This window comes from Podarcis muralis, chromosome 10 (genome assembly GCF_964188315.1).
Source record: "Podarcis muralis chromosome 10, rPodMur119.hap1.1, whole genome shotgun sequence".
Lineage (NCBI taxonomy): Eukaryota > Metazoa > Chordata > Lepidosauria > Squamata > Lacertidae > Podarcis > Podarcis muralis.
In genome coordinates this window covers 72,837,229-72,862,026 of record NC_135664.1, presented here as the reverse complement: position 1 = coordinate 72,862,026, position 24,798 = coordinate 72,837,229, and the positions used below count along the sequence as shown (strand labels likewise).

Genomic DNA, 24,798 nt, shown 5'->3' with positions numbered 1-24,798 from the left:
TCTGGACCCGGGTGGACGAGAAACCGGGTACAATTAGGTTGCACCTTGTTTCTACATCCGGCATTTTCTGGTCTGGACTTTCCCTGGGACATAGTGACAAGAAAGATTTGGGTGGTTTTTAGAAGTTCTTAGATGCCACAATGGCTCTGATCTGCCCCCACAGTCAGAGGCAGCAATGCTTCAGAAAACCAGTTGCTAGAAGCAACAGGACTCTTATCTGGCTTGTGGGTTTCTGTGTGAACAGGATGCTGGACTAGACGCCTGCTCCACCAGGGCTGGATCTACACTAATCTGCAAAAACCTTATTCAATATAACGGTTATCTAACTCTCAACACAGTTCTCCATTGCCAAAGGTTCACTGCTCTGCAGCGCCCTCTGGTGCCACATTTAATAATGCCTTTTTGTTTTTAGTTAAAGAATTTATTCATTTTCAATAATGATCTTCCAATTAATGACAAATCAAATCAATCCAAATTACAGTAATAACAATACACCAATTATATATTCTAATTATAAAAAAAAAAATTCTCAGGACTTCTCATGTTTCAGATGTCTAGAGAGAATCGTCCCTATTCATGTTATTATCCATTTTTATTCTCAGTCTAATCCATGGGTAGGCAAACAAAGGCCCAGGGGGCCGGATCCAGCCCAATCACCTTCTCAATCCAGCCTGCAGACGGTCTGGGAATCAGCGTGTTTTTACATGAGTAAAATGTGCCCTTTTGTTTAAAATGCATCTCTGGGTTATTTGTGGGGCATAGGAATTTGTTCTTCTTTTTTTCCTAAAAATATAATCTGGCCCCCCACAAGGTCTGAGGGACAGTGGACCGGCCCCCTGCTGAAAAAGTGACCCATGGGACTCGAATGAGCCATTGCTTCTTGGCTCACATCTTCTGTAGCAAAGTTTTTGTGTTGTTAACCACAAGAGGCATTTTTTAAAATAGTGCCTTTTTAAACATTATAAACCACAAGTGTAGATGAATCCCAGGTCGTTCCTATGTCCTTATAACCTTAAGTCTGCTGTGCACTGATATTCTCCCTTCTTGTTTTACAGAGAACATGAAAGGATGCCTGCAGTAGGTACGTATGCTGCCATGCCCATACCAGGTTCAGGAACAGACAGTGGAAGGGGGTGAGAAAGTATTCTCTGTGGGTGCCCGGCCTAGACAGCCAGCTGCTCTGCCAAGGATTTCATGTCCTGCTTTTTCAGAATTCTTCTTTCTTTGGCAATCCCTCGTAGCCGAGTAAGATTGCCTTCCATAAACATGGTTTTAAAAGTGAGTCTGTAAGTGACTGTGGAGGCCAATTTTGGATCCACACATCCTTCCACAGTGGGGACATTGGTTTCCGGACTGGAGTTGATCCCGGTGTGGATTTGCCAAGCGTGCCTTCCTATTGACACGTTTCTCCCTTGTGTCCTGAGTTCGAGTGTCTTCAAAGCCCACGACACCTTTGGTCAAGGCTGTTCTCCAACTGGAGCGCTCGCAGGCCAGTGATTCCCAGTTGTCAGTGTTTATACTACACTTTTTAAAGATTTGCCTTGAGACAGTTTTTAAATCTCTTCTGTTGACCACCAGCATTACGCTTTCCATTTTTAAGTTTGGAATAGAGTAGTTGCTTCGGAAGACAATAATCAGGCATCCGCACAACATTAAGTTGATGTTGAAGAATCATTGCTTCAAGCCCAGCGAACCTCATAAGGAGCTGGGCCACATTGCGGTGGTGCTTAACATTGCATCAATGCATAAAAATGTTCTGGATTCATGCTGGAAACTTCCTGATACATGGCTGCTTTCAGATGTCTTCTAAAAGCCAGGAAGTTCTTTATTTCCTTGACATCTGATGGGAGGACATTGCACAGGACGGGTGCCACCACTGAGAAGGCCCTCTGCCTGGTTCGCGGTAACCTCATTTCTCGCAGGGAGGGAACTGCCAGAAGGCCCTCGGAGCTGGACCTCAGCGTCCGGGATGGACAATGGGGGTGAAGACGCTCCTTCAGGGATACTGGGCTGAGGGCATTTAGGGCTTTCAAGGTCAGCTCCATGTATAAGAAATAGAAGAAAGGAGGACTCTCAAAGGAGGCGTATACACAAGTAGCCAGCAGTTGCAGCGGGAAAGTCAGGCTGGCTAAAGCTCAGAATGAGCTCAGGCTTGCAAGAGAGGTGGAAAATAATAAAAGGTTTCCTCAGCTATGTCTGATTAAAGAGGAAGAACAAGGAAGTGGTAGGTGTTCAACTTGGAGAAAACGGAGAAATGGTATTGGGTGACAGAGAGAAGGCAGAACTACTCAACTGCTTGTAATTCTGGTGTGTGTTGCTGGCCTCTTCTAACACAGACATTATTTTGCAGATAAGAAAGCAAAGAAAGGAGGGGCAGAAGCAAAAAAAGGTGGGAAAAAAGACGAAAAAGGTGAAGGAGAAGGAGAAGGAGAAGGAGAAGCAGAAGGAGGAGAAGAGGTAGAAGAGGAAGTAGAAGGAGAGGAAAAAGAATTAACTGAAGAAGAAAAAGATCAACGTGGTCTGTATCCTGCGCACCTAATCAAAGAATCTTAGAGTTGCATTTTTGCAAGCAGTTGCCTTGAATGGAATCTATTTCGTACGTTACACAAGATGCACGTTCTCACATACAGTGGTGCCTCGCAAGACGAAATTAATCCGTTCCGCGAGTCTCTTCGTCTTGCGGTTTTTTTGTCTTGCGAAGCACGGCTATTAGTGGCTTAGCGGCTATTAACGGCTTAGCGGCTTTAAGAAAAAGGAAACAAACTCGCAAGAACTCGCAAGACGTTTCGTCTTGCGAAGCAAGCCCATAGGGAAATTCGTCTTGCGGAACGACTCAAAAAACGGAAAACCCTTTCGTCTAGCGAGTTTTTCGTCTTGCGAGGCATTCGTCTTGCGGGGCACCACTGTACATCTCAAAATCCAGAAAGCACGCCTTTCAAAGGCTACTACAGTAATAATATAATAATAATAATTTATTATTTATACCCCGCCCATCTCATTGAGTCCATTACCTTCAGCAGCTGAGGGCCTCATCAAACCTAAATGCGGCCCTGGAAGCTGTCTGTCTCTTCCTCATTTACATGGTCTGCCACGGGATATTTCATTTATTTATTGCATTTATGCCCCCAAAGAGCTCAAGGGGTCGTCCATCATCATCATCATCATCATCATCATCATCATCATCATTTATACCCCGCTCATCTGCCTGGGTTTCCCTAGCCACTCTGGGCAGCTCCCAACAGAATTAAAAACACGATAAAACATCAAACCTTAAAAACTTCCCTAAACAGGGCTGCCTTCAGATGTCTTCTAAAAGTCAGGCACAGTGGTACCTCTGGTTACATACTTAATTAATTCCGGAGGTCCGCTCTTAATCTGAAACTGTTCTTAACCTGAAGCACCACTTTAGCTAATGGGGCCTCCTGCTGCCGCTGTGCCGCCACCACATGATTTCTGTTCTTATCCTGAAGCAAAGTTCTTAACCTGAAGCACTATTTCTGGGTTAGCGGAGTCTGTAACCTGAAGCGTATGTAACCTGAGGTGCCACTGTAGTTGTTTTTCTCTTTGACATCTGAAGGGAGGGCGTTCCACAGGGCGGGCGCCACCACCGAGAAGGCCCTCTGCCTGGTTCCCTGTAACCTCACTTCTCGCAGGGAGGGAACCGCCAGAAGGACCTCGGAGCTGGAACTCCTCCTGCTATGAGTTTAATCTGTGCAACGACCCTGTGAGACTGAGATCAGGCCACGGCTCTTCCCAGGTCACCCAGTGAAGTTCACAGCAAAGAAGGGATTCGAACCCAAGTCCTCACCCAGCACTGTAACCACTGCTCCACACTGTCTCCAATTGCCTTGCCAAACTGATGGGCATATTTGCTACTGCTGGCGCTGGATTAATTTCCATTCCCCCTCTTTCCTTTAGAAAAAGAGGAAGCTATCCAGAAAATTAAAAAGGGAGCAACAAATACATTCTGGCTGTGTTTGTTGATGATAATCGGCTCAAGTGTGCTGTACCATAACTGTAAGTTCACCTCTGTTCAGAATAAGTGTGTTTTACTCCAACGTAGGGCAAGGCAGGGGACACACCTTGAAGAAAAAGGCCAGAATCGTTTTAATTTCAAATGTCCTTGCTCTTCTTTTAATAATTGATTCTAGGTTACCCAATTACTTTTCATATTTATTTTTGTAACTGCAGTCACCTCGCCGATTGGCTCCAGTATCACCAGTTAAATAATATATTTAATATGGATAAAAAAATTAGGTTTCGGAAAAGAAGACTCTAAACTGCAAATTGTTCTATTAAGAACCAATAAGAAATCATTATCTAAAATTCATGACTTACTACTAGAATGGGATCTGAAAGACGAACAAGTAAAAGATGTTATGATAAAATGGGCCCAGGACATCAGCTATACTATTATTTTTTTATTTTTATATAAATTTTTATTAGTTTTTCGACATATCATTTTCAACAGTAATTAAACATACTTTCATATCTTATACCATATTTTTTTTACTTCCATCAATCACATCTGAATATTTTCCAATCTGTTCACTAACTAAACCTTTCTTACTTCCACAGTTACATTTAACTCATAACTAATATCTCTATTCTTTCTCTACTTTGCAATGCTTCCTACATTTCTCCTTACAAGACTTCTTGTAGTCCTACTGGCGTAATTTGTTGATTACAATTGCTTTCAAATAGTTCGTATCGGCCATACAATTCAGATGGAACAGTGGGAGAGACTTTGGAGGTTGGATATTACATTTACCGCCTGTAATGCCATCAAGGAAAACCTAATGTTTAAAATTTCAGTAGAAAAGATACTGCAGGCATATTTATTAGGGATTTTAGGAAAAGACATCCCACAGGATAAGAAAAGATTATTCTTATATGCTACAGCCGCAGCCAGATTATTACTTGCTAGAAAATGGAAAGGGGATACTATCCCCACCAAGGAAGATTGGATCAGTAGATTACGTGAATATATAGAATTAGCTAAACTAACGGCAGCCATAAGAAATCAGTCTAATCAGTCTAAGGAAGGAATGGCAATGTTTTGAGGAATAGATGAAAAAAACACTGTTCTAAAGAAAACACATTGATATGTATAGAATAAGTGTGTAGTAAAAGGTAAAGGTACCCCTGCCTGTACGGGCCAGTCTTGACAGACTCTAGGGTTGTGCGCCCATCTCACTCAAGAGGCCGGGGGCCAGCGCTGTCCGGAGACACTTCCGGGTCACGTGGCCAGCGTGACATCACTGCTCTGGCGAGCCAGAGCCGCACACGGAAACGCCGTTTACCTTCCCTTTAGAAAGCAGTCCCTATTTATCTACTTGCACCCGGGGGTGCTTTCGAACTGCTAGGTTGGCAGGCGCTGGGACCGAGCAACGGGAGCGCACCCCGCCGCGGGGATTCGAACCGCCGACCTTTCGATCGGCAAGCCCTAGGCGCTGAGGTTTTACCCACAGCGCCACCCGTGTCCCTCAATAAGTGTGTAAAGAGGAACTAATTCAAGGTAAAGTTATTAATAGATATAAAAGGATTAATATAAGGACACAAGGTAAATAAGATTATGCAGTAAAGGATGTCGAGTTGTGGTGGAGGGAAGCAGCATGGGTGCAAATTATAGTTATTTATTTCCCCACAGAGGAAAATGAGCCCAAGGGTCGATCGTGGTCGACCGGTTGGACATCCCTGGACTATGACAACAATAAGTTTTTTAAAAAGAGTAGGAATCGTCTATTGTTTATGTGCAAAAATACTGCAAACAAGTTGGTACATTGGCGGGGTTTTAAGTAAACACTTGCAACTAGCAGGAAATTAGATAAAATTAAGGGAAATAATAATTGGGAAAGTTTTAAGTATGGAAATGCAGCAGAACTTTGTTTGCATAAGGAACCAGGAGAGGGTAGGGAAGGAAGATTCAAAGAATTTCAAAGAGAAGGTTAGTGAAAATGTATCTGCATAAATCTAGATCTGATAGAAATGTGGGCTAACTCTTGCTTTTAATTGTGAAAACGTAACTGTTAAGTTGTGGGTGAACATATCAGACGACACAGCGATTCTTCAAACAGCTCTTGTTTATTCACAGGCCAGGGCAGAACTGAACTGAAGGGTTCAGTCAGCCTGCTTATATAAAGCTCCAGTACAACGCAACTGTAACAATTTTCTAAAACTATCCAATCACTGAACGTCACTTTCGATCCCTTATTTGCATAACTATCTACAGTATCCCCCTGCTGGCCCAGGGTGAGAACTTCAGTACATAACAGTAACTGTGGAAAATTAACTTGCCAGTCTTGTCTGGGACATGCCCCCTGTGTTATAGCAGCCTGTCTTTCCTGCCTTCCTCCACAACAGATGAGCAACGGGTCATACGGCTATCGGACAACATCGACGCTGCGAAGACAATACGGGTCTTTTTCGTCAGTCACAATCAAACCCTCGATGCGTTGAACGGTAAGAGATGGCTTGCCGTGAGAATGCCTGCGTCCCGCCTACCTGCCCACCCGCCACTCTCACCAAGCCCCCAACCACTGGCCCCATCCTCTAGTGTTGTGGCTCACAGGGCCATCTTAAGTATATCCGGCGCCGTGGTGCAAAGATCCCTCTGGCGCCCCCCCCCCCCCCCCGTTTCCCAGAGTTGCCGACCTTTTTGTTGGCATGTACCCAAGGAAACAGGGGCAATTGGCAGGCCCCCCAGCTGGCTCCAACCCACCGGCCCGGTGTGCCAGGCGACCTCCAATCCTTGTTGTTGTTTAGTCGTTTAGTCATGTCCGACTCTTCGTGACCCCCTGGACCAGAGCACGCCAGGCCCTCCTGTCTTCCACTGCCTCCCGCAGTTTGGTCAAACTCATGCTGGTAGCTTTGAAAACACTGTCCCACCATCTTGTCCTCTGTCGTCCCCTTCTCCTTGTGCCCTCCATCTTTCCCAACATCAGGGTCTTTTCCAGGGAGTCTTCTCTTCTCAGGAGGTGGCCAAAGTCTTGGAGCCTCAGCTTCAGGATCTGTCCTTCCAGTGAGCACTCAGGGCTGATTTCCTTCAGAATGGAGAGGTTTGATCTTCTTGCAGTCCATGGGACTCTCAAGAGTCTCCTCCAGCACCAGAATTCAAAAGCATCCATTCTTCAGCGATCAGCCTTCTTGATGGTCCAGCTCTCACTTCCATACATCACTACTGGGAAAACCAGAGCTTTAACTATACGGAGCAGGGAAGAGGTGGAGGCTGGACACGGTGTCTCCTGGCATCAGCTCGCCGCCCTTGCCCGCCGCAGGAGCTGCCCTCCAGCCGCTGCCCGCCTCCTCCAGCCCTGCAAAGCTGCCGGCAGCACCGTAAAAAGTGTTGGGGTGTTCCATTCCACCGTAAGGAACAGACATGGGACTGTTGCGTGCAGCGACCCAGGCTTTAGAAGACTGAGCACGCTATTCAGCTGCGCAAACAGAAATGGCACGAGAGGCTGTTTTTACAAGCAGGTTTTGTTCAGCGTCGATCAGGACAAAAGGAAACATGTCTGATCTCCTTCGTGTCCAAAGCAAAACAGAAAGCTATACACAAATGGACGTTCCCAGCATGGAATGCTGGTATGTGTTACAGACATGTGACATGCAACAGTCCCATGTCTGTTCCTTACGGTGGAATGGAACATCCCAACACTTTTTACGGTGCTGCCGGCAGCTTTGCAGGGCTGGAGGAGGCGGGCAGCGGCTGGAGGGCAGCTCCTCTGGTGGGGGAAAAGGTGGACGCTCTGGGCGCGGCGCTGCTTCAGCGAGGCGGGCGAGGGCAGCTAGCTGATGCCAGGAGGCGCCGCGCCCAGCCTCTGCCTCTTCCCTGGCGCCCTTCAGAATTTGGCACCCTGGCACTCCGCACCACTTGCCTCTATGGGCGAGACGCCCCTGGTGGCTCAGTACATGGGTTGAAGTGGGGAGGGGACAGAGGGGGATGTGCCCACTTGACATAGGATCATGTCGTTGGAAGGCACACAGGGCCGAATTTCATGTGATTCTTTGCACCTGTGGGTAGCCTTTATCATGCTACTAGGCTTCTGTCTACACCAGGGGTACCCAAACGTTTTTGAAAGAGGGCCAGAATTGATGAAGTGAACGGCGTTTCCGTGTGCTGCGCTGGCTCGCCAGATGCAGCTTTGTCACGCTGGCCACGTGACCCGGAAGTGTCTCCGGACAGCGCTGGCCCCCGGCCTCTTGAGTGAGATGGGCGCACAACCCCATAGTCTGTCAAGACTGGCCCGTATGGGCAGGGGTACCTTTACCTTTACCTTTTTTACCTCCCCCCTTAAGAAGTTTCGATTCAGGAGGGTTGATCAGTTTTGTATGTGGTTTTGTTTATATATATATATATATATATATATATATATATATATATATGTATATGTGTGTGTGTGTGTGTGTGTGTGTGTGTGTGTGTGTGTATATATATATATATATATGTATGTATATGTGTGTGTGTGTGTGTCTGTGTATATATATATATATATATATATAGAGAGAGAGAGAGAGAGAGAGAGAGAGAGAGAGAGAGACATACATAAACAAGTAAATTGTTGATTGTAGTCTGGCGCTGCAAGAACGGGTTCTGACATCAAGGCTCCTTTCCATTTTTAGTTTTTCAGTTTCTAGATCCAGAGGTTGCAAGGCAGGTTTTTCTGACTGGCTGGGGTCATTTTCCAGCACAGGTTTCTCAGCATGCAAAGCCTCAAGCCTCAGTTTCTCTCGCTCTATTTGTAATCTCTCCTTTTCCAGTTGAAGCCTCTCATGCTCTAGGTCAATGTGTCATAACCGTTCTTTTTCGATCTGCAGGCGCTCCTTCTCCACTTGCAGGCGTTCTGCTTCGATATCCAGTCGCTGTTTCTCTAACTCCAGCTTCTGTTTTTCAAGGCTAATCATCAGATGAGAATCTTCATAGGCCAGCCTAGCTTGAGCAGAGCTTAGATTGCCAAACTCTTCGATGTGAGTGAAGTCAGGAAGGTCACTTTCCTTTTTAGAATCTGGCAACACTGAGGACAGAATCTCCTCTTCTTCCTCAATAGGAAATTCAAAACTCTGTGGATCCTCCTCCTCTTCTTCCACTTTTATTTCTGTTAATGATCCACCTGCTTCTCTGAAGTCTGTAATATTCTGCCATTCAAAACCAGCTTCAGTTGGAAACCCAATTTTCTCATCAATATCTTCGTTGAGAGAATCATCCAGATCAGATGATGGAAGGTGAAAGCCAGCACCCCCAAGCTTTATGTTGGTCTTAAGTCGCTTCCGTTTCTTAAGGGCCCTCCAATCGAGGTATCGCCTTCTGACTTCTGTTCCCGTCCTTTGCTCTCCTTCACCACCAGCATTAACACATTCTGCTATTTCCTCCCAAGCCTTCCGCTTCATCTCATTAATGGTTGCGTAATCCACTACGGTGAGGATGTATCTGTTTCCCCGGCTGCTGGCTCTAGGCAAGGGCCCTATCCGGTCCAGCCCTAACCGTTGAAAAGGGGTTAATATGACAGGCAAGGGGCACAACTTGGCTTTTGTTTTGTCTTGCCCGGTGCCTCTTCTCTGACATATGTCACAGGCTTGACAGTATTGTTTTATTTGTTTCCCCATTCCTGGTCAATAAAAATTTTGAGCCACTCTCCGTTTTGTACATGTAATACCCATATGCGCTCCAAATACACTGGTGTGAGCGTGCTGCAGGATTTTGCCTCGGTATTCATGTGGGATTGCTGTCTTCTCACTTCTTCACACACACACACACACACACACACACACACACACACACACCCTGCATAGTGGGGCAAGGACTTCTCGATATAAAAGGTCCTTACTCAAACAAAACCGTTCTGGGCACTCAGGAGTTAACGGCCTCTCCGACTCGGCTGCCTCAAAGCACATTTGTAACTCAGTATCTTCTTTTTGCTTTTTGGCAAAACTTGGGGTTTGACTTTTAGTCAAAGGAAACAAAAAGGTGTCTTTTCCTTCCTCACACTGATCATGCCCTTGCTGTCGCCTCTGCTACTGTATCCACCCCCTCAGGATTAGGTGACTGTGGGCTCCCTTTTGCTCTGGTAACTATAAAAGTACTCTGCACATGTTCTAAAATGTCCCAACCAATGAGCACAGGGCCGCGAATTTCTTCTGAAAGGGCTACCTGCCACTTCCCTGCCCAGTTTTTGAACCTGACATCTATTTCCGCCACCTTTAGGATCTCTGCCTGCTTCGAAATTCCTTTTAATTTCATTACTTTTCCTGGAATTATGGCCTCATCCCTGATTATTTCCGGGTGGACTATGGTGAGTTGCGATCCCGTGTCCTTTAACCCGAGATATCCTTTTCCGTCTATGCAGATATACTCTCCAGCGTTCTTTAATAAGAGATTATCTTGTTGTATCACATAACAGTGCACGAATTGGGCCTCTGCTACCTCAGCAGGCTCGGGCCTAGTTGGCCTGTCCGTTTCCTTGACAACCTGACTAGTTGGGCCCTGCTCCACAGGCTGCATACAATATGTCTGTTTCTGTGTGGTGCTATAACTAGATGTTTCTTTTCCTGGCTTACAATCAAAACTTTTATGACTTAATTTTCCACATCTCCAGCATGAAATGTATTTGGGTCCTGCATAACTTGTTTTATTGACTTTTCCCTCAGAAAACTCTGTATGGGTGTGTGCCTTCTCATGTGGGCTTTCTGATGAGGGGCTGCTTCTCTTACTGGTTTCTGAGGTAATCTTTCCTTTGGTTTGCTGAAATTTATTTTTGTTTGTTTCCCAATATCTTCCACCAAATTTTGGCCCATTAAATCCGTGGTCTCTGATTTCATTTATTTTATCGGCTAAACCCGCTGCTTCCTCTATTGTCTTGGGGTTCCTTTCTTTTATCAGGTACTTCAATTGGCCATTTATTGTGTCGTAAAATTGCTCCAACGCCATCACTTCTCTAATCTTAGGTACCGTGTCTGCATTCTCTTGCTCTAACCATCTTGTGAGGTAAGTTTTTATCTTTGCGCCCATCTGCGCATAGGTTTCCTCCCTCACCTTTGTCACACTTCTAAATTTTTTCCTCAACTGCTCTGAGGTAATCCCAAAGCGTGTATATACTAACTGCTTGTACACCTCAAAATTTCGGGATTGTTCCTCAGTCATTTGAGCGTATAATTCGGCTAGAGGACTGCTTATCCTAACTCTCAAGATCATCATTTTTTCTTCCTCTCTCACTTGAAAATCATGACAGGCCCTCTCAAAGGATACTAGAAAAGCTTCTGGGCTATCCCTATCTCTAAATTCAGGAAAGCGTTTTAAATCTATCTTCATTTGATTCTGCCCATCAGTGTTATTACTATTATTACGATTTTCTAAAACCGTTAATTCCAACCGTCTCATCTCTAACTGAAACCGCTGCTGTTCCCTTTCCTGCTCAGCCCTCAATTTTTCTTTTTCCAATTCTTGCTCAGCCCTCAATTTTTCTTTTTCCAATTCAGTTCTATTTTTCTCAAGCTCTAATTTCAGGTTATATTCTTGAACTAATTTCCACTTTTCAAGATCCTCTGAAAACTGTGGAACTTCTACTTCAGGTGGGGTTTTAGTCATCACTTCTATTCTGGTTTCCTCCCCCTGGGGATTCCCATTCTCTTCCCCAGAGCTTTCGTATGGGTTTTCTCTCACTGGGTGCTTGGTCTTTTTGGGTGGCATTATGTGTGAGTCAGTATTTTGCATTAATTAAATAAGAGACTTTCACTCTCAGCACTGTTCCTCCCGGCTTGGCATCCCAAGACCCTGGTCCTCAAAGTATAGCTTTAGGTTTTTTCCCCTCTAACCTTTCAAGCTTACTTCCTCTGACCCTGAGCCTAAGCCTCTGTCAGAACAGTCTTTTGAGATCTCTTGCTCTTATTGTTATCTTGGCCACACGACAATCTGGGGTTTATCCTCAATCACACCCTCGGGCAGGTAATCTCTTCCCCGATTTACCCTGCCCCTCTCCAGGTGTACTGCTTCCCCTCACAGGCTCTTAGACTTATCAAATCCCGCCGCTGCCGCCAATTTTGTGGCGTTCGTACGGAGTCCCCGGTCGTCTCACGGACTATTGACCCGTACACCACTAATCCGCTGCCACCAACCAGGTCCTCCCTGGTAAACTCACTTCAGTCTCAGTCAGCTTTTCAATTAATAAAGAAGAGTGTATTTTTTTTTTAGACTTAAAACAAAACTATTACAGCATTCCAAACAGTGTTCCTCTTTACTTTCTTAGTCTTATGTTCCTCTCTCTCTCTCTGCTACCTCCCCACACTCAAGGACCAAATGCCCTAACTGTCTCTCTATTACCAACTGCCTTTCCCAACCAGCCAACCCACTCAAACCAACCAACTACCCACCCACAACTCCCAATGAACTAACTTCCACAACTCCTCCCAGAACCAGTTTTATAGACCCACTGACTCCACCCCCCTGGGTCCTGTCTGTACAACCTATTTAACTATTTCCCCTCCAGCACTCTCTCATATAGGTTAACGTCACACTGGGTCATGTGGCCAGCATGACTAAGCTGCTTCTGACGAACCAGAGCAGCGCACGGAAATGCCATTTACCTTCCCACCAGAGCAGTACCTATTTATCTACTTGCACTTTGACGTGCTTTCGAACTGCTAGGTTGGCAGGAGCTGGGACCGAGCAACGGGAGCTCACCCCATCGCGGGGATTCGAACTGCCAACCTTCTGATCAGCAAGTTCCAGGCTCTGTGGTTTAACCCACAGTGCCACCCGCGTCCCTTTATGGAATAGTTACTTGACTCTTATTAGTTTGTGACTCCCTGCATGTCCCTTACATGTCTTCTGCTTATGAATTTTGAAACAGTTTGGATAGGGTTATAGAAATATTGTCAATATATTATTAGCCTATGTGTTGCTTGATGTTGTTCGGATTGTTCTGTTTTGCAACACAGGGGGATTTTTCGGGTTTATTATTCTCTGGACTGGAGGCAGGCCACGTCGCTTGTACCCAACGCAATTGGCAGACAGACACACTTCACACTCCCAGGAACCTTTCTATATATTTATGCTCGATTGCCCGAGACCTCCCTGACTTGCACTTTTGCAAATTGTTCTAGATACGGAAATCCTAGGGTTGGCAGAGAATTTAGCGGGGTTTCTACGCGACATCAAGACAAGGACTACTGCAGTGAATGTCGCAATTGGTAAGTTTGTCTGCAGAAGAATCGGGGAGGGGGGGAGACACAAGCTGGAAGCCTTTTCTCCCCCCCCCCCCACCCCTCATTTATTGGTAAAAACCTCTTGGTGTTTCGCAACTTTCTGACTAGTTGCAGGACCTTAGCCAGACCTAGCAGGGTAAACGCAGAATCCACGGAAGCAATTGGCAACTTGGCTGCAGACAGGATAGACGAAGCAGGAACCAGGAACTTGTAGTTGGGTGTTTATTATATACAGTGGACTGCTTACAGGAACAGAGCATGGATCTTTAGCTAGCTCTCTCTGACACGACTCACAACTCCTACACTGACACACAGAACTCTGAACCTCTGAACTCACGAACTAACACATTCCAGTTAGTAGGCCATTAATTATCACTCCCTTGAGAGAGCGTGACCAATCAGGGAGTTGTCTCCATGTCTCTGTTATCACCAGGCAGACGTACTCCTTCACATGACCTTCTGGCTGTCTGCCAAACCTTAACTGCCTCTGTGTGAGTAGCTGCACATACACAGTTTCCCAACATCATTTCCAGAACTGGAGAATTTATTCCCTTCCTCAATTCTGGCTGCCCTTGCTGAAGGCCAACCCAGCAATGACCTGTATTTGGTTTAGGACCAATGGCTGGAGTTATAATGCACATTTGTTACAAATACGTGTTCACTCTTAACCTTACACCCACAAGTTCTCACACAGGAGGTGTTATGTACTGAAGTTCTCACCCTGGGCTAGCAGGGGGATACTGTAGATAGTTATGCAAATAAGGGATAGAAAGTGACGTTCAGTGATTGGATAGTTACAGAAAGTGGTTACTGTTGCGTTGTAGTGGAGCTCTATATAAGCAGGCTGGCTGAACCCTTCAGTTCAGTTCTGTTCTGGCCTCTGAATAAACAAGAGCTGTTTGAAGAATCGCTGTGTCGTCTGATATGTTCACCCACAACTTAACAGGAGGAATGAAGAAAGATTCAGGGGGTGTTGTTTTTTTACATGATACAGTGGCGCCTTGGTTCTCAAACGCCTTGGTACTCAAACAACTTGGAACCCAAACACTGCAAACCCCGAAGTAAGTGTTCTGGTTTGCAAACTTCTTTCGGAAGCCGAACATTCTCCGTTTTGAGTGTTACGCTTCCATTTTGTAGAACCCAGTTCAGCTTCTGATAGACTGATTGTGTGACTGCAGTACATTGTTTGTTGCTTTCATTTTATGGATCAATGGTCTCGTTAGATAGTAAAATTCATGTTAAATCGCTGTTGTTTTCCAAAGTCTGGAACGGATTAATCCATTTTGCATTACTTTCTGTGGGAAAGCGCACCTTGATTTTTTAACGCTTTGCTTTTGAAACAGACATCCGGAATGGATTAAGTTTGAGAACCAAGGTACCGCTGTATTAAAGAAACGGTATATGAATGCTGCTTCAGGTGGCAAAATCGCAATATAATCAGGCAGGAAATCCCATAGTATGCATGTATAGTTGTTGTTTATATAGTATATGTATAGCCTGATCTTCGTTAATTGTTGCAACAGGGTCCCCACTCACCACACGCAGGGGGGAGGAGAACCCTGAGCAATGGTGCGTAAGCCCTTATATAAACTTTTGAAATTGCCCACCCTGTAGCTCAAGACCACCCCCAAAACATCATGCATATATCACAAAAGGAGGTGGTCTACAGCAGAAATCCTTTCTGCCAGAATACCTGATAATGGTCACTGACTGCTTTACCTGGACAGCCCGGCCATTCTTTTGTGTGATGGTTAATACTTTAATTCCTGAGTCCAGCTCACAGACTCACCCTATTCATCCACAAATACGCCCTTAAGTCAAGTAAGCAAAAGACAATGGAGAGCCTTTCCCATTTCCTTCCTCCTTGCAGAGAAATATTTGAGGTCACTGGGAGAGTCAAAATAGCTTCAGGATTGTTCTCCTGTACTATAAGAATAAAAATAAATATAATAATAATAATTTATTATTTATACCCCACCCATCTGGCTGGGCTTCCCCAGCCACTCTGGGCGGCTTCCAACCAAATATTAAAATACAGTAGTCTATTAAACATTAAAAGCTTCCCTAAAGAGGGCTGCCTTCAGACGCCTTCTAAAAGTCTGGTAGTTATTTTTCTCTTTGACATCTGGTGGGAGGGCGTTCCACAGGGTGGGTGCCACCACTGAGAAGGCCCTCTGCCTGGTTCCCTGTAACTTGGCTTCTCGCAGTGAGGGAACCGCCAGAAGGCCCTCAGAGCTGGACCTCAGTGTCCGGGCAGAATGATGGAGGTGGAGACGTTCCTTCAGGTATACAGGACCGAGGCCGTTTAGGGCTTTCAAGGCCAGCTCCAACACTTTGAATTGTGCTCGGAATCGTACTAGGAGCCAATGCAGATCTCTCAGGACCGGTGTTATGTGGTCTCGGTGGTCGCTCCCAGTCGCCAGTCTAGCTGCCGCATTCTGGATTAATTGTAGTTTCCGGGTCACCTTCAAAGGTAGCCCCACGTAGAGCGCATTGCAGTAGTCCAAGCGGGAGATAACTAGAGCATGCACCACTCTGGTGAGACAGTCCGCAGGCAGATAGGGTCTTAGCCTGCGTACCAAATGGTTTATATACTTAGGTCTGCGTTTGCCTCGTACATTTATGAATGCTTATTTTATATTTAGGGATGCGGGTGGCGCTGTGGGTAAAAGCCTCAGTGCCTAGGACTTGCCGATCGAAAGGTCGGCGGTTCGAATCCCCGCGGCGGGCTGCGCTCCCGTCGTTCGGTCCCAGCGCCTGCCAACCTAGCAGTTCGAAAGCACCCCCGGGTGCAAGTAGATAAATAGGGACCGCTTACTAGCGGGAAGGTAAACGGCGTTTCCGTGTGCTGCGCTGGCTCGCCAGATGCAGCTTGTCATGCTGGCCACGTGACCCGGAAGTGTCTGCGGACAGCGCTGGCTCCTGGCCTCTAGAGTGAGATGAGCGCACATCCCTAGAGTCTGGCAAGACTGGCCCGTACGGGCAGGGGTACCTTTACCTTTTATTTTATATTTGGGACCTGAGAATTCTAACACAAAGATTACCTTTGAGGTTCATTAAACCTGTAACTTTCCATACATTAGCATTTCCTTTTATTTAACATTCCATACATTAGCATTTCCTTTTATTTATTTGTACATTGGATTGACACACCACCTTTATCTCAAGGGGGCGTACTTGGTTCACGCCTCCCCATTTCATCTTCCCAACAACCCTGCAAAATAGGCCAGGCCAAGAAAGGCGGCCACTGACTCCAAGGTCGCCCCGTGAGCTTCATATTTGTGTGGGGATTCAAACCCAGCTCTCTCATCTCAGGCCTTAGCCCAACACTCCAACCGTTACACCACATCGGCTCCCGCAAAGGAACTTTTGATGATTTTCCGGTACTATTCTGCTGTCACAGTAACATAAGCACTGGCACACACACAAGGATTGGCATCACTCATTCAAAGACCCTGACCCTAATCCACAATGTGGCAGCTAGACTGGTGACTGGGAGCGGCCACCAAGACCACATAACACCTGTCTTGAAAGACCTACATTGCCTCCCAGTACGTTTCCGAGCACAATTCAAAGTGCTGGTCCTGACCTTGAAAGCCCTAAACGGCCTCGGTCCTGTATACATGAAGGAGCGTCTCCACCCCCATTGTTCTGCCCAGGCACTGAGGTCCAGCGCCAAGGGCCTTCTGGTGGTTCCCTCTCTGCGAGAAGCGAAGTTACAGGGAACCAGGCAGAGGGCCTTCTCGGGAGTGGCACCCGCCCTGTGGAATGCCCTCCCACCAGATGTCAAAGAGAAAAACAACTACCAAACTTTTAGAAGACATCCAAAGGCTTTTAATGTTTAATAGGTTACTGTATTTTAGTGTTTGTTGGAAGCCGCCCAGAGTGGCTGGGGAAGCCCAGCCAGATGGGCGAGGTATAAATAAATTATTATTATTATTATTATTATTATTATTATTATTATTATTATTATTATACAGATGGACCGGCTGGTTTCTAACACATCTCTCTCTCTCTCTCCTGCATGTTTCTGGTTCGCCTCGCAAGACAACATAATTAAACTGATCAACGGCGGGTGGCAGCCCTTCAAAGGCCGCCTCTTTTACCTCATCTCGCACCCAATGGGTTTTGATTTCGCTCAGAGTGAATGTGAGAAACTAAAGACAATACTGCCCACCATTGTCACGAAGGAAGAGGAGGTAAGTTTGAGGACCGCGATCCACATGTTCGCTCTCCCCAGGAAAACCCACTGTGGACCGCTGGATCAGGACAAATGTCTACCTTTTTTTTCTGCAAATGGAAATTTGTTATAGCCGGGAGGGGTCCCAAAGTCTGTCTAGTTCCAACCCCCTGCAATGCAGGAATCTCAACTAAATCACACATGACAGGATCACAGGTTGAAGGAAACCAAGTCAATATGCCCCTGTGAAGCTCTTTTGCAGAAATGCTGTACACCAGGGGTCAGCAAACCTACCGCGCCTCGGGCCGGTGTCTCCAGCGCCGATCTTGCGGCAAGCCAGAGGGCAGGGGAGCATGTGTCCATAATCGTGCGCACACGCTATTTCCGGCGCACTTCCGGGTCAGAGGAGCACCGGAAATAGCTCGTGCGCATGTGCACAGGCCTCCTCCGACCCGGATGTGCACCGGAAATAACGTTTGCGCATGCACACAAGCTATTTCCGGTGCTCCTCCGACCCAGAAGTGGGCAGCCGCGCAGCGCAGTGCCGGCAAGAGCGGGCAGTGGCAGTGGGGGTCAGATAAACGAGTCCCTTGGGTTTTATCCAGCCCGTGGGCCTAAGTTTGGAGACCCCTGCTCTACACCTTGCGGAAATAAGCAGAAAGCAGTTTGGGTTTACGAATCATTAAATAAGTTGGGAGCTTTTGTTATTAAATATACCAGGAAAGGGATGCGGGTGGCGCTGTGGGTTAAACCACAGAGCCTAGGACTTGCCGATCAGAAGGTCGGTGGTTCAAATCCCCGCAACGGGATGAGCTCCCGTTGTTCGGTCCCAGCTCCTGCCAACCTAGCAGTTCATAAGCACATCAAAGTGCAAGTAGATAAATAGGGCGGGAAGGTAAACGGCGTTTCCGTGCGCTGCTCTGGTTCACCAGAAGCGGCTTAGTCATGCTGGCCGCATGACTTGGAAGCTGTACGCTGGCTCCCTCAGCCAGTAAAGCGAGATGAACGCCGCAACCCCAGAGTCGGCCACGACTGGACCTAATGGTCAGGGGTCCCTTTACCTTTACCTATACCAGGAAAAAAGCACACCAAGAACTCTGGCCAATATAAGTTTCATCAGTGGGAGTGGTCCCTATTTGCAAATCCATAATAAATTGTAACAAACACTAATCCATTCAAAAGTATTCTGACAAGGATTACAAACTCAAATAGAGATTATAAACCCAAACAGAGATTACAAACTGAAACTCATAAGGATATGTATAGCACAATAATTCGTTACAGAATTAGAGATAAGAATTTATGAGTAAAGATAAGTTCGTGTTAGTCCATAGTCAGATTTGATGTGAAGGTCTTAGTTTCAATCACTGGGCAGACTTCTGACTTCTGCTCAGTGATTGAAACTAAGACCTTCACATCTCTATTTGAGTTTGTAATCCTTGTCAGAATACATACTTTTGAATGGATTAGTTTTTGTTACAATTGATTATTGATTTGCGAGTAGGGACCACTCCCACTGCTGAAACTGGTATTAGCCAGAGTTCTTGGTGTGCTTTTTTCTTGGGTTTACGAATCGGCAAGTTAGTTTGCCAGGGAAATGTCTCAAAAGGAGCAGCCGTGTCTTTGTAAAGACTCATGGTGAAGTCTTGCCTACATACTTATCAGAGAGAGATTTAAAGGCAAACCTCAAATCCCACCCCCCACCCGCCTCTCCACACTTCCTCTGCCATGCACAACTGTGTGCAGGCCTCCCTGTCTCCTCTGCCCGACTCTTGCCCCTCACCCACATGCAAGAAGTTTCTGCCTGCTCACCCACTGCCCGTTCGCCCACTCCTAGTGGTCAGCCATTGCTCCCGGGTGCCTGCCTGCCTCTCCCCGGCTGCTCCAGCTCAGAGACACTCAGAAATGGTGCCAAAAGCCAGGAGGCAACCCAGGAAAGTAGAGCGGTACCCGGCTTGGTGGGGGATTGCCCGAGGGAAGGAGGACAGAATGGAGGGGAGGAGAAAATAGGGGTGGGGGGAGTAAATATTTTATTGGGTGCACAAAGAGACCAGGGCCCTGTAGAGTTGGCACCTTTGCATAGCTGTCAACTTACAGATTTGAAAATAAGGGGCCAGCAACCTCAAAAATAAGGGATCAGCAGCCAAAATAAGGGATTTTCTGGGCACAGGTATGTTCAACTTCTGAGCCCCTCTGAGCCAAAGGCAGAAAGCCCAGCCAGCAGCCAAACGAAGCCTCAAGCGGTGGTTCCCACAGCGCAGCAACCCGGCAAAGGGGACGCAGCAAGGGAAACCACCGTCACCTCTCCGCTGGGAAGCGCTGAGCAAAGGCGAGTCCCCAGGCAACGCAGCCGATTTGATTGGCACAAGGCATGCAAGCTCCACCCCCCAGTCGTTCTTAGACTCCTTATTGGGTGAGCAACGCAGCCAAGCAACACAGTTGGAGCCTCCCTCCTCCCTGGCCGGCAGGGAGGGAGGGAGAGGAGCTGCTTCCTTTGAAACCCGGGAAATTGAAGGGACATCATCAATAAAGGACAGCAGCGGGACACGGCACTGGGATAAGGGAGTTTCCCGTCAAATAAGGGGCAGTTGACAGCTATGCACCTTTGGGGTGGGAGAACATCTGAATCTTCTCTTTGGGATCACATGGTCCCTTGAGAATCTTCCCGCTTGCACTCAGAACCACTTTGAGCATCTGTGCAGCAATCACGAGCCAAATTTAGCTGGAGATGGAATTGAATGCTGTCTCGAGAAGCAGGAAATACTCGACTGCCTTCCTCTACTGCTTTATCCAGCTTTCAGCTTTTAAGAAAAAATGCAGAGCCCTGTTAGTGCCATTCAATGAAGGAAGTCCATTGCTTTGCAGAAGTGTTTCAAGCCCACAGCAGGCTAAAATAGACCCGCAACCATCACAGCTAAGTGCTGGTCAGTTTCTGGCTAGTTTGCAGATTTGGGTGGGAACGGACTTGCTATCCTGCAGACAATTCCAGTGGTGTAGCATGGGTTGCCAGAGCCCGGGGCTATGGAGGGAAATGGACAGAGTATGTGTGTGTGTAATCGGCTGCCTAATGACGCCCGTGTCACCCAAGAGATTGCAGACGCAGAGATAAGAAAAGAAGAATCGTTCCATTGGTCTGGCGAGGTTCACTTCCTGGTCTCATGGAGAAGCTGTTTTCAACAGAGTCCAGCGACGGAAGAGCGCAGCTGCGGCAGCACCGGGCGTTGATATTTTGCATGCCTAATAATTTTGTCGTCCCGTTCCCCCACCAGCAGCACGCTATGCCCCTGGACAAATCTGAACGCATGGTCAATGAAGCCAGGGTTTCATCTGACCTTGCGTGGCAAGGGGTGTAGATCAATTGGTAGAGAATGTACCTTGCAAACAGAAGATGCCTGGTTCATTCTTCCTGAAACCCTGGAGAGGCATGGCTGCCTGCCAGTGTAGGGTCTGACTCAGTACAGACCGCTTCATGTTATGTTCTTTCAGGTTACGCCCCGCGGCAACCCGGAAGTACCAGAAAGGGTTACTTCCGGGTTTCGCCGCTTGCGCATGTTCAGATGCTCAAAATGACGTCGCGCGCATGCGCAGAAGCGGCGACCCGCACCCCGCGCATGCGCAGGCGTGTTGCTGTGGGTTGTGCTCTTTTCATGTTGCGAACGGGCCTCCGGAACGTTCACAGCCAGAGGTACCACTGTATAGCACATCTACCTCCTGTGTGAGCTTTCTGCCGGAAAATCGATGAACAGTCCTCCCGAAAGGGTCCTTCGTCCCAGTCAGGCCTTCTGTTTGGCTCTCTTGCAGCTTTTCATTGAGTCAATTGCCAAGGAGTCGAGTAAGGGAGTGTGGATTGGGCTCAAAAAGGACGGCTTGTCATGGAGATGGCTTGATGGGACACCGTACAATGCAAATAGCAGGCAAGTGTCTGGAGAAACCTCTATACCGTAAAGAAACTCTCGGGTGTTTTCTCCTTCCCATCCTAAAAGCAGCTTACGGAAGGTTGCCTTTCCCCGACTTCAACTTCACAAGAAGCGGGAATAGGGCAGACTCGGAAAACGAGGTTCTCTTGGCATTCTGACGAGAAGCTACCTTGTTCACATCTCCAGTGTGGTGTAGTGGTTAAGAGCGGTAGTCTCGGGAACTGGTGAACCAGGTTCGCTTCCCTGCTCCTCCACATGCAGCTGCTGGGTGACCTTGGGCCAGTCACACTTCTCTGAAGTCTCTCAGCCCCACTCACCTCACAGAGTGTTTGTTGTGGGGGAGGAAGGGAAAGGAGTATGTTAGCCACTTTGAGACTCCTGAAGGGGAGTGATAAAGCGGGATATCAAATCCAAACGCTTCTTCCAGTCAATGCACAGACCGAAACACAATCGTGCTTTGAATTTTGGTCTTGCCCGAATTTCGCAGCACAATTCACCAGCCATTCTAGGCATTCCTGTTTGGATAGGCCTACTACGCAAGGTGCTTGGGAGTTTTGTAAACAAAAATCTGCCCTTTTCCCCCTTATGGGGTACCCAAGAGCCCATATAGAGTCCTTACGTAGGTTCCCTATTGGTAGGAGAAAATAACAGGGGCCAACCAGAGAATATTGAGAAGCAAAGCAGCTAGTAAGCCTGATCTTTATTGATCTGTTGCAACAGGGTCCTCACTCACCACACGCAGGAGGGAGGAGGAACCCAGAACAATGGCGCACAAGGCCTTATATAGACATTTTAAATTCCCTCCCTGGAGTCCAAGACCACCCCCAGAAACATCATACATACATCACAGAAAGGGCGGTCTACAGCAGAAATCTGAGTGCATTGTTTACCTCCTGTCTGCCAGGTTACCTGTTTAATGGTCACTTGATTGGATTGCCTGGGGAGCCTGGCCAGTCTTTTGTAATGATAAATACTTAGTTCCAGGTCACAGGCTCATACCCTATTCATATCTTAGTTTTTCCTGATGTTTAGTCGGAATCTCCTTTCTTGTAACTTGGAAGTCACTGGTTCGAGTCCTGCCCTCCAGAGCAGGAGAAAACAAGCTTCTCCCTCTTCCATGTGATAGCCCTTGAGATATTGGAGGCAGGCCTGTCTTGCCCATAGAGGCTAGTGGCACTGGGGCACCAAGTTCTGGAGGGTGCCAGGCGAGAGTCCAGGGAACACTGAATGAGTGCGTTGAGTGAGCGACACCGCGGCACAAAGCGGCTAACTGAGCCGCATCCAGCCTCCACCTCTTCCCCCACCAGAGGAGCCACCCCCCAGCCGCTGCCCACCTCCTCCAGCCCTAGAAAAAGGTTGACAACTCTGGGAAAGGGGGGGCGCCAGAGGGATCTTTGCACCGTGGCGCTGGATATGCTTAAGACAGCCCCAATTGGAGTATGGTTATCCTATCTCTGTTAGGATATTTCCGTTCCACCTTAAAAGGGAGCAGGCTTTGTGAGTCACAGAGTCTGCGTATTTCCTGTTCACAGGAAGTTTATGTTTTCTGTTGCTTTCGTTTCTCTCTCTCGGTGCCTGAACACTGAAGCAGGCGGTCATGTTTTTTCTTTGTTCTGACCAACACTGAATAAACTCAAATAATGCTCTCCTGCCTGCATCTTTCGCTGTGCATTATCTGCTGATAAGAGCGTGCATCAGCTCTGGAATGTGGCAAGCTATTTCTGGAGCTCGTGTCGCTAATTGCTGATACTGCGTGTCTACGGGAGATCGATGGACGTCCAGAGGCGACGTGGGGCCATGATGGACTTTGTCTCCCTGGCAGTATCCCAACAATCTCCCCTCAGTCTCCTCTTTTCCAGGCTAAACGTACCTAGCTCCTTCAACTGTTCTTCATAGGGCTTAGTTTCCGGATACTTGGTCATTTTGGTCACCCTCCTCTGCACATGTCAATACCCTCCTTAAGTTGTGGCGCCCAGAACTGGACACAGGTGTGGCAGTTTGAAAGTAGCTGGACACAGAGGCGGGACAGAGCAAATTGCTGAGCAATTTTGTTATGGCGACGCGGGTGGCGCTGTGGGTTAAACCACAGAGCCTAGGACTTGCCGATCAGAAGGTTGGCGGTTCGAATCCCCGTGACAGGGTGAGTTCCCGTTGCTCGGTCCCTGCTCCTGCCAACCTAGCAGTTCGAAAGCATGTCAAAGTGCAAGTAGATAAATAGGTACCGCCCCGGCAGGAAGGTAAACGGTGTTTCCGTGCGCTGCTCTGGTTCGCCAGAAGTGGGTTAGTCATGCTGGGCACATGACCCGGAAGCTGTCAGCGGGCAAACGCCGGCTCCCTCAGCCTATAGAGCGAGATGAGCGCGCAACCCCAGAGTCGGTCACGACTGGACCTAATGGTCAGGGGTCCCTTTACCTTTACAGAACATAACCAAAGTAGGATTGCAATCTGCATTGATGAACGTTGCCTCTTCTTTTCAGTTACTGGAATGAATTAAGCCTGATCCCTGGGCCAGTACTGGAAGAATGTGTTGAAGTTCTCAACGAATGCAATACTCCAGGCCTCTGCTGGGAAGATGCAGACTGCATTGATCAAAAAAGCCCAGTTTGTGTGATGTTCCCAGACTCAATATATTTGCCTTAAGCTCTACACAAGAGGGGGAAAATGGACAGAGGCCCATTTCATCCCAAGAAACCAAAGGATAACCCAGTCAGCTAGCAGAAGCAGAGAGACAAGGAAAGAATCTACTCCGCTCTCTGGCTCTCATACCTTATTAATAATGTTGCCTCCCTAAATTGGGAGACCTTATTTTGAACCCCTCAAAGATGCAGATGATGAAGACCCAAAATAAAAGCATTTGCCTCCTCACGTTCTCCTTTCCCAGTTTTCCATCTTTGGGGGAGTTTCCTCACAAGCACCATGAATAATAATATTTTAAAAAATTATTTATCTGGAAATGTCATGTAGCAGGAAAGGAGGAGAAATGCTCTTCGAAGTTCCCCACCAAACCTCTTCGTTGAAATAAATAAAGGAGTGTCTCTCCACCGTGGCGTAGCACGTGTTCCTAATCTGGACAAGACACCCTTTTAAGATCCATCGAAAGGCGAGAGAGAGAGTGTGGTGTAGTGGTGAGAGGGTTGGGCTAGGACCTGGGGGAGACCAGCGTTCGGAGCCCCACTGGGCCTTGAAGCTGACAGGGTGACCTTGAGGGGCCAGTCCCTGGCTCTCAGCCTAACCCATGGGTCAGCAAACTAAGGCCCGGGGGCCGGATCTGGCCCAATTGCCTTCTGGATCTGGCTAGCGGACAGTCCAGGAATCGCCGCGTGGATCTGATTCTGATTGTTCAAGGTGCATCATTCTCCACCCACACACAGCGGCAGCGCCTCCTCCCTCCCTCCTCCTGGCTTCTCCCCGCCCTGCCTAGAGGAGGAAGGGGGCTGGGCTTTGCGGGTTCCAGCCCCTCTCCAGAGCCCTTTCGTGCACTGCTCATCATCCCTCCACCACCGC

General features: G+C 47.5%; 1 protein-coding gene and 1 pseudogene across 1 annotated transcript; one reads left to right on the top strand and one right to left on the bottom strand.

The window, feature by feature from the left end:
• The first annotated feature begins 1,059 nt into the window (after positions 1–1,059).
• Positions 1,060–24,291, top strand: LOC114605778 (C-type lectin domain family 4 member A-like). The gene is made up of 8 exons (XM_028747354.2): positions 1,060–1,081; positions 2,351–2,518; positions 3,919–4,017; positions 6,364–6,462; positions 13,096–13,182; positions 17,245–17,396; positions 21,179–21,291; positions 23,772–24,291. The coding sequence occupies exons 1-8, from the start codon at positions 1,069–1,071 to the stop codon at positions 23,932–23,934; spliced, it is 894 nt and encodes a 297-aa protein (XP_028603187.2). The 5' UTR covers positions 1,060–1,068; the 3' UTR covers positions 23,935–24,291.
• Positions 7,430–9,736, bottom strand: LOC114605779 (uncharacterized; annotated as a pseudogene).
• Positions 24,292–24,798: the final 507 nt, after the last annotated feature.

Excerpts from the sequence above, each read along its gene's own strand:
- LOC114605778 (XM_028747354.2), top strand. Across the intron at positions 13,183-17,244 it reads TGCAGTGAATGTCGCAATTG|ACAACATAATTAAACTGATC; the intron begins GTAAGTTTGTCT and ends TCGCCTCGCAAG. Across the intron at positions 17,397-21,178 it reads TTGTCACGAAGGAAGAGGAG|CTTTTCATTGAGTCAATTGC; the intron begins GTAAGTTTGAGG and ends GCTCTCTTGCAG.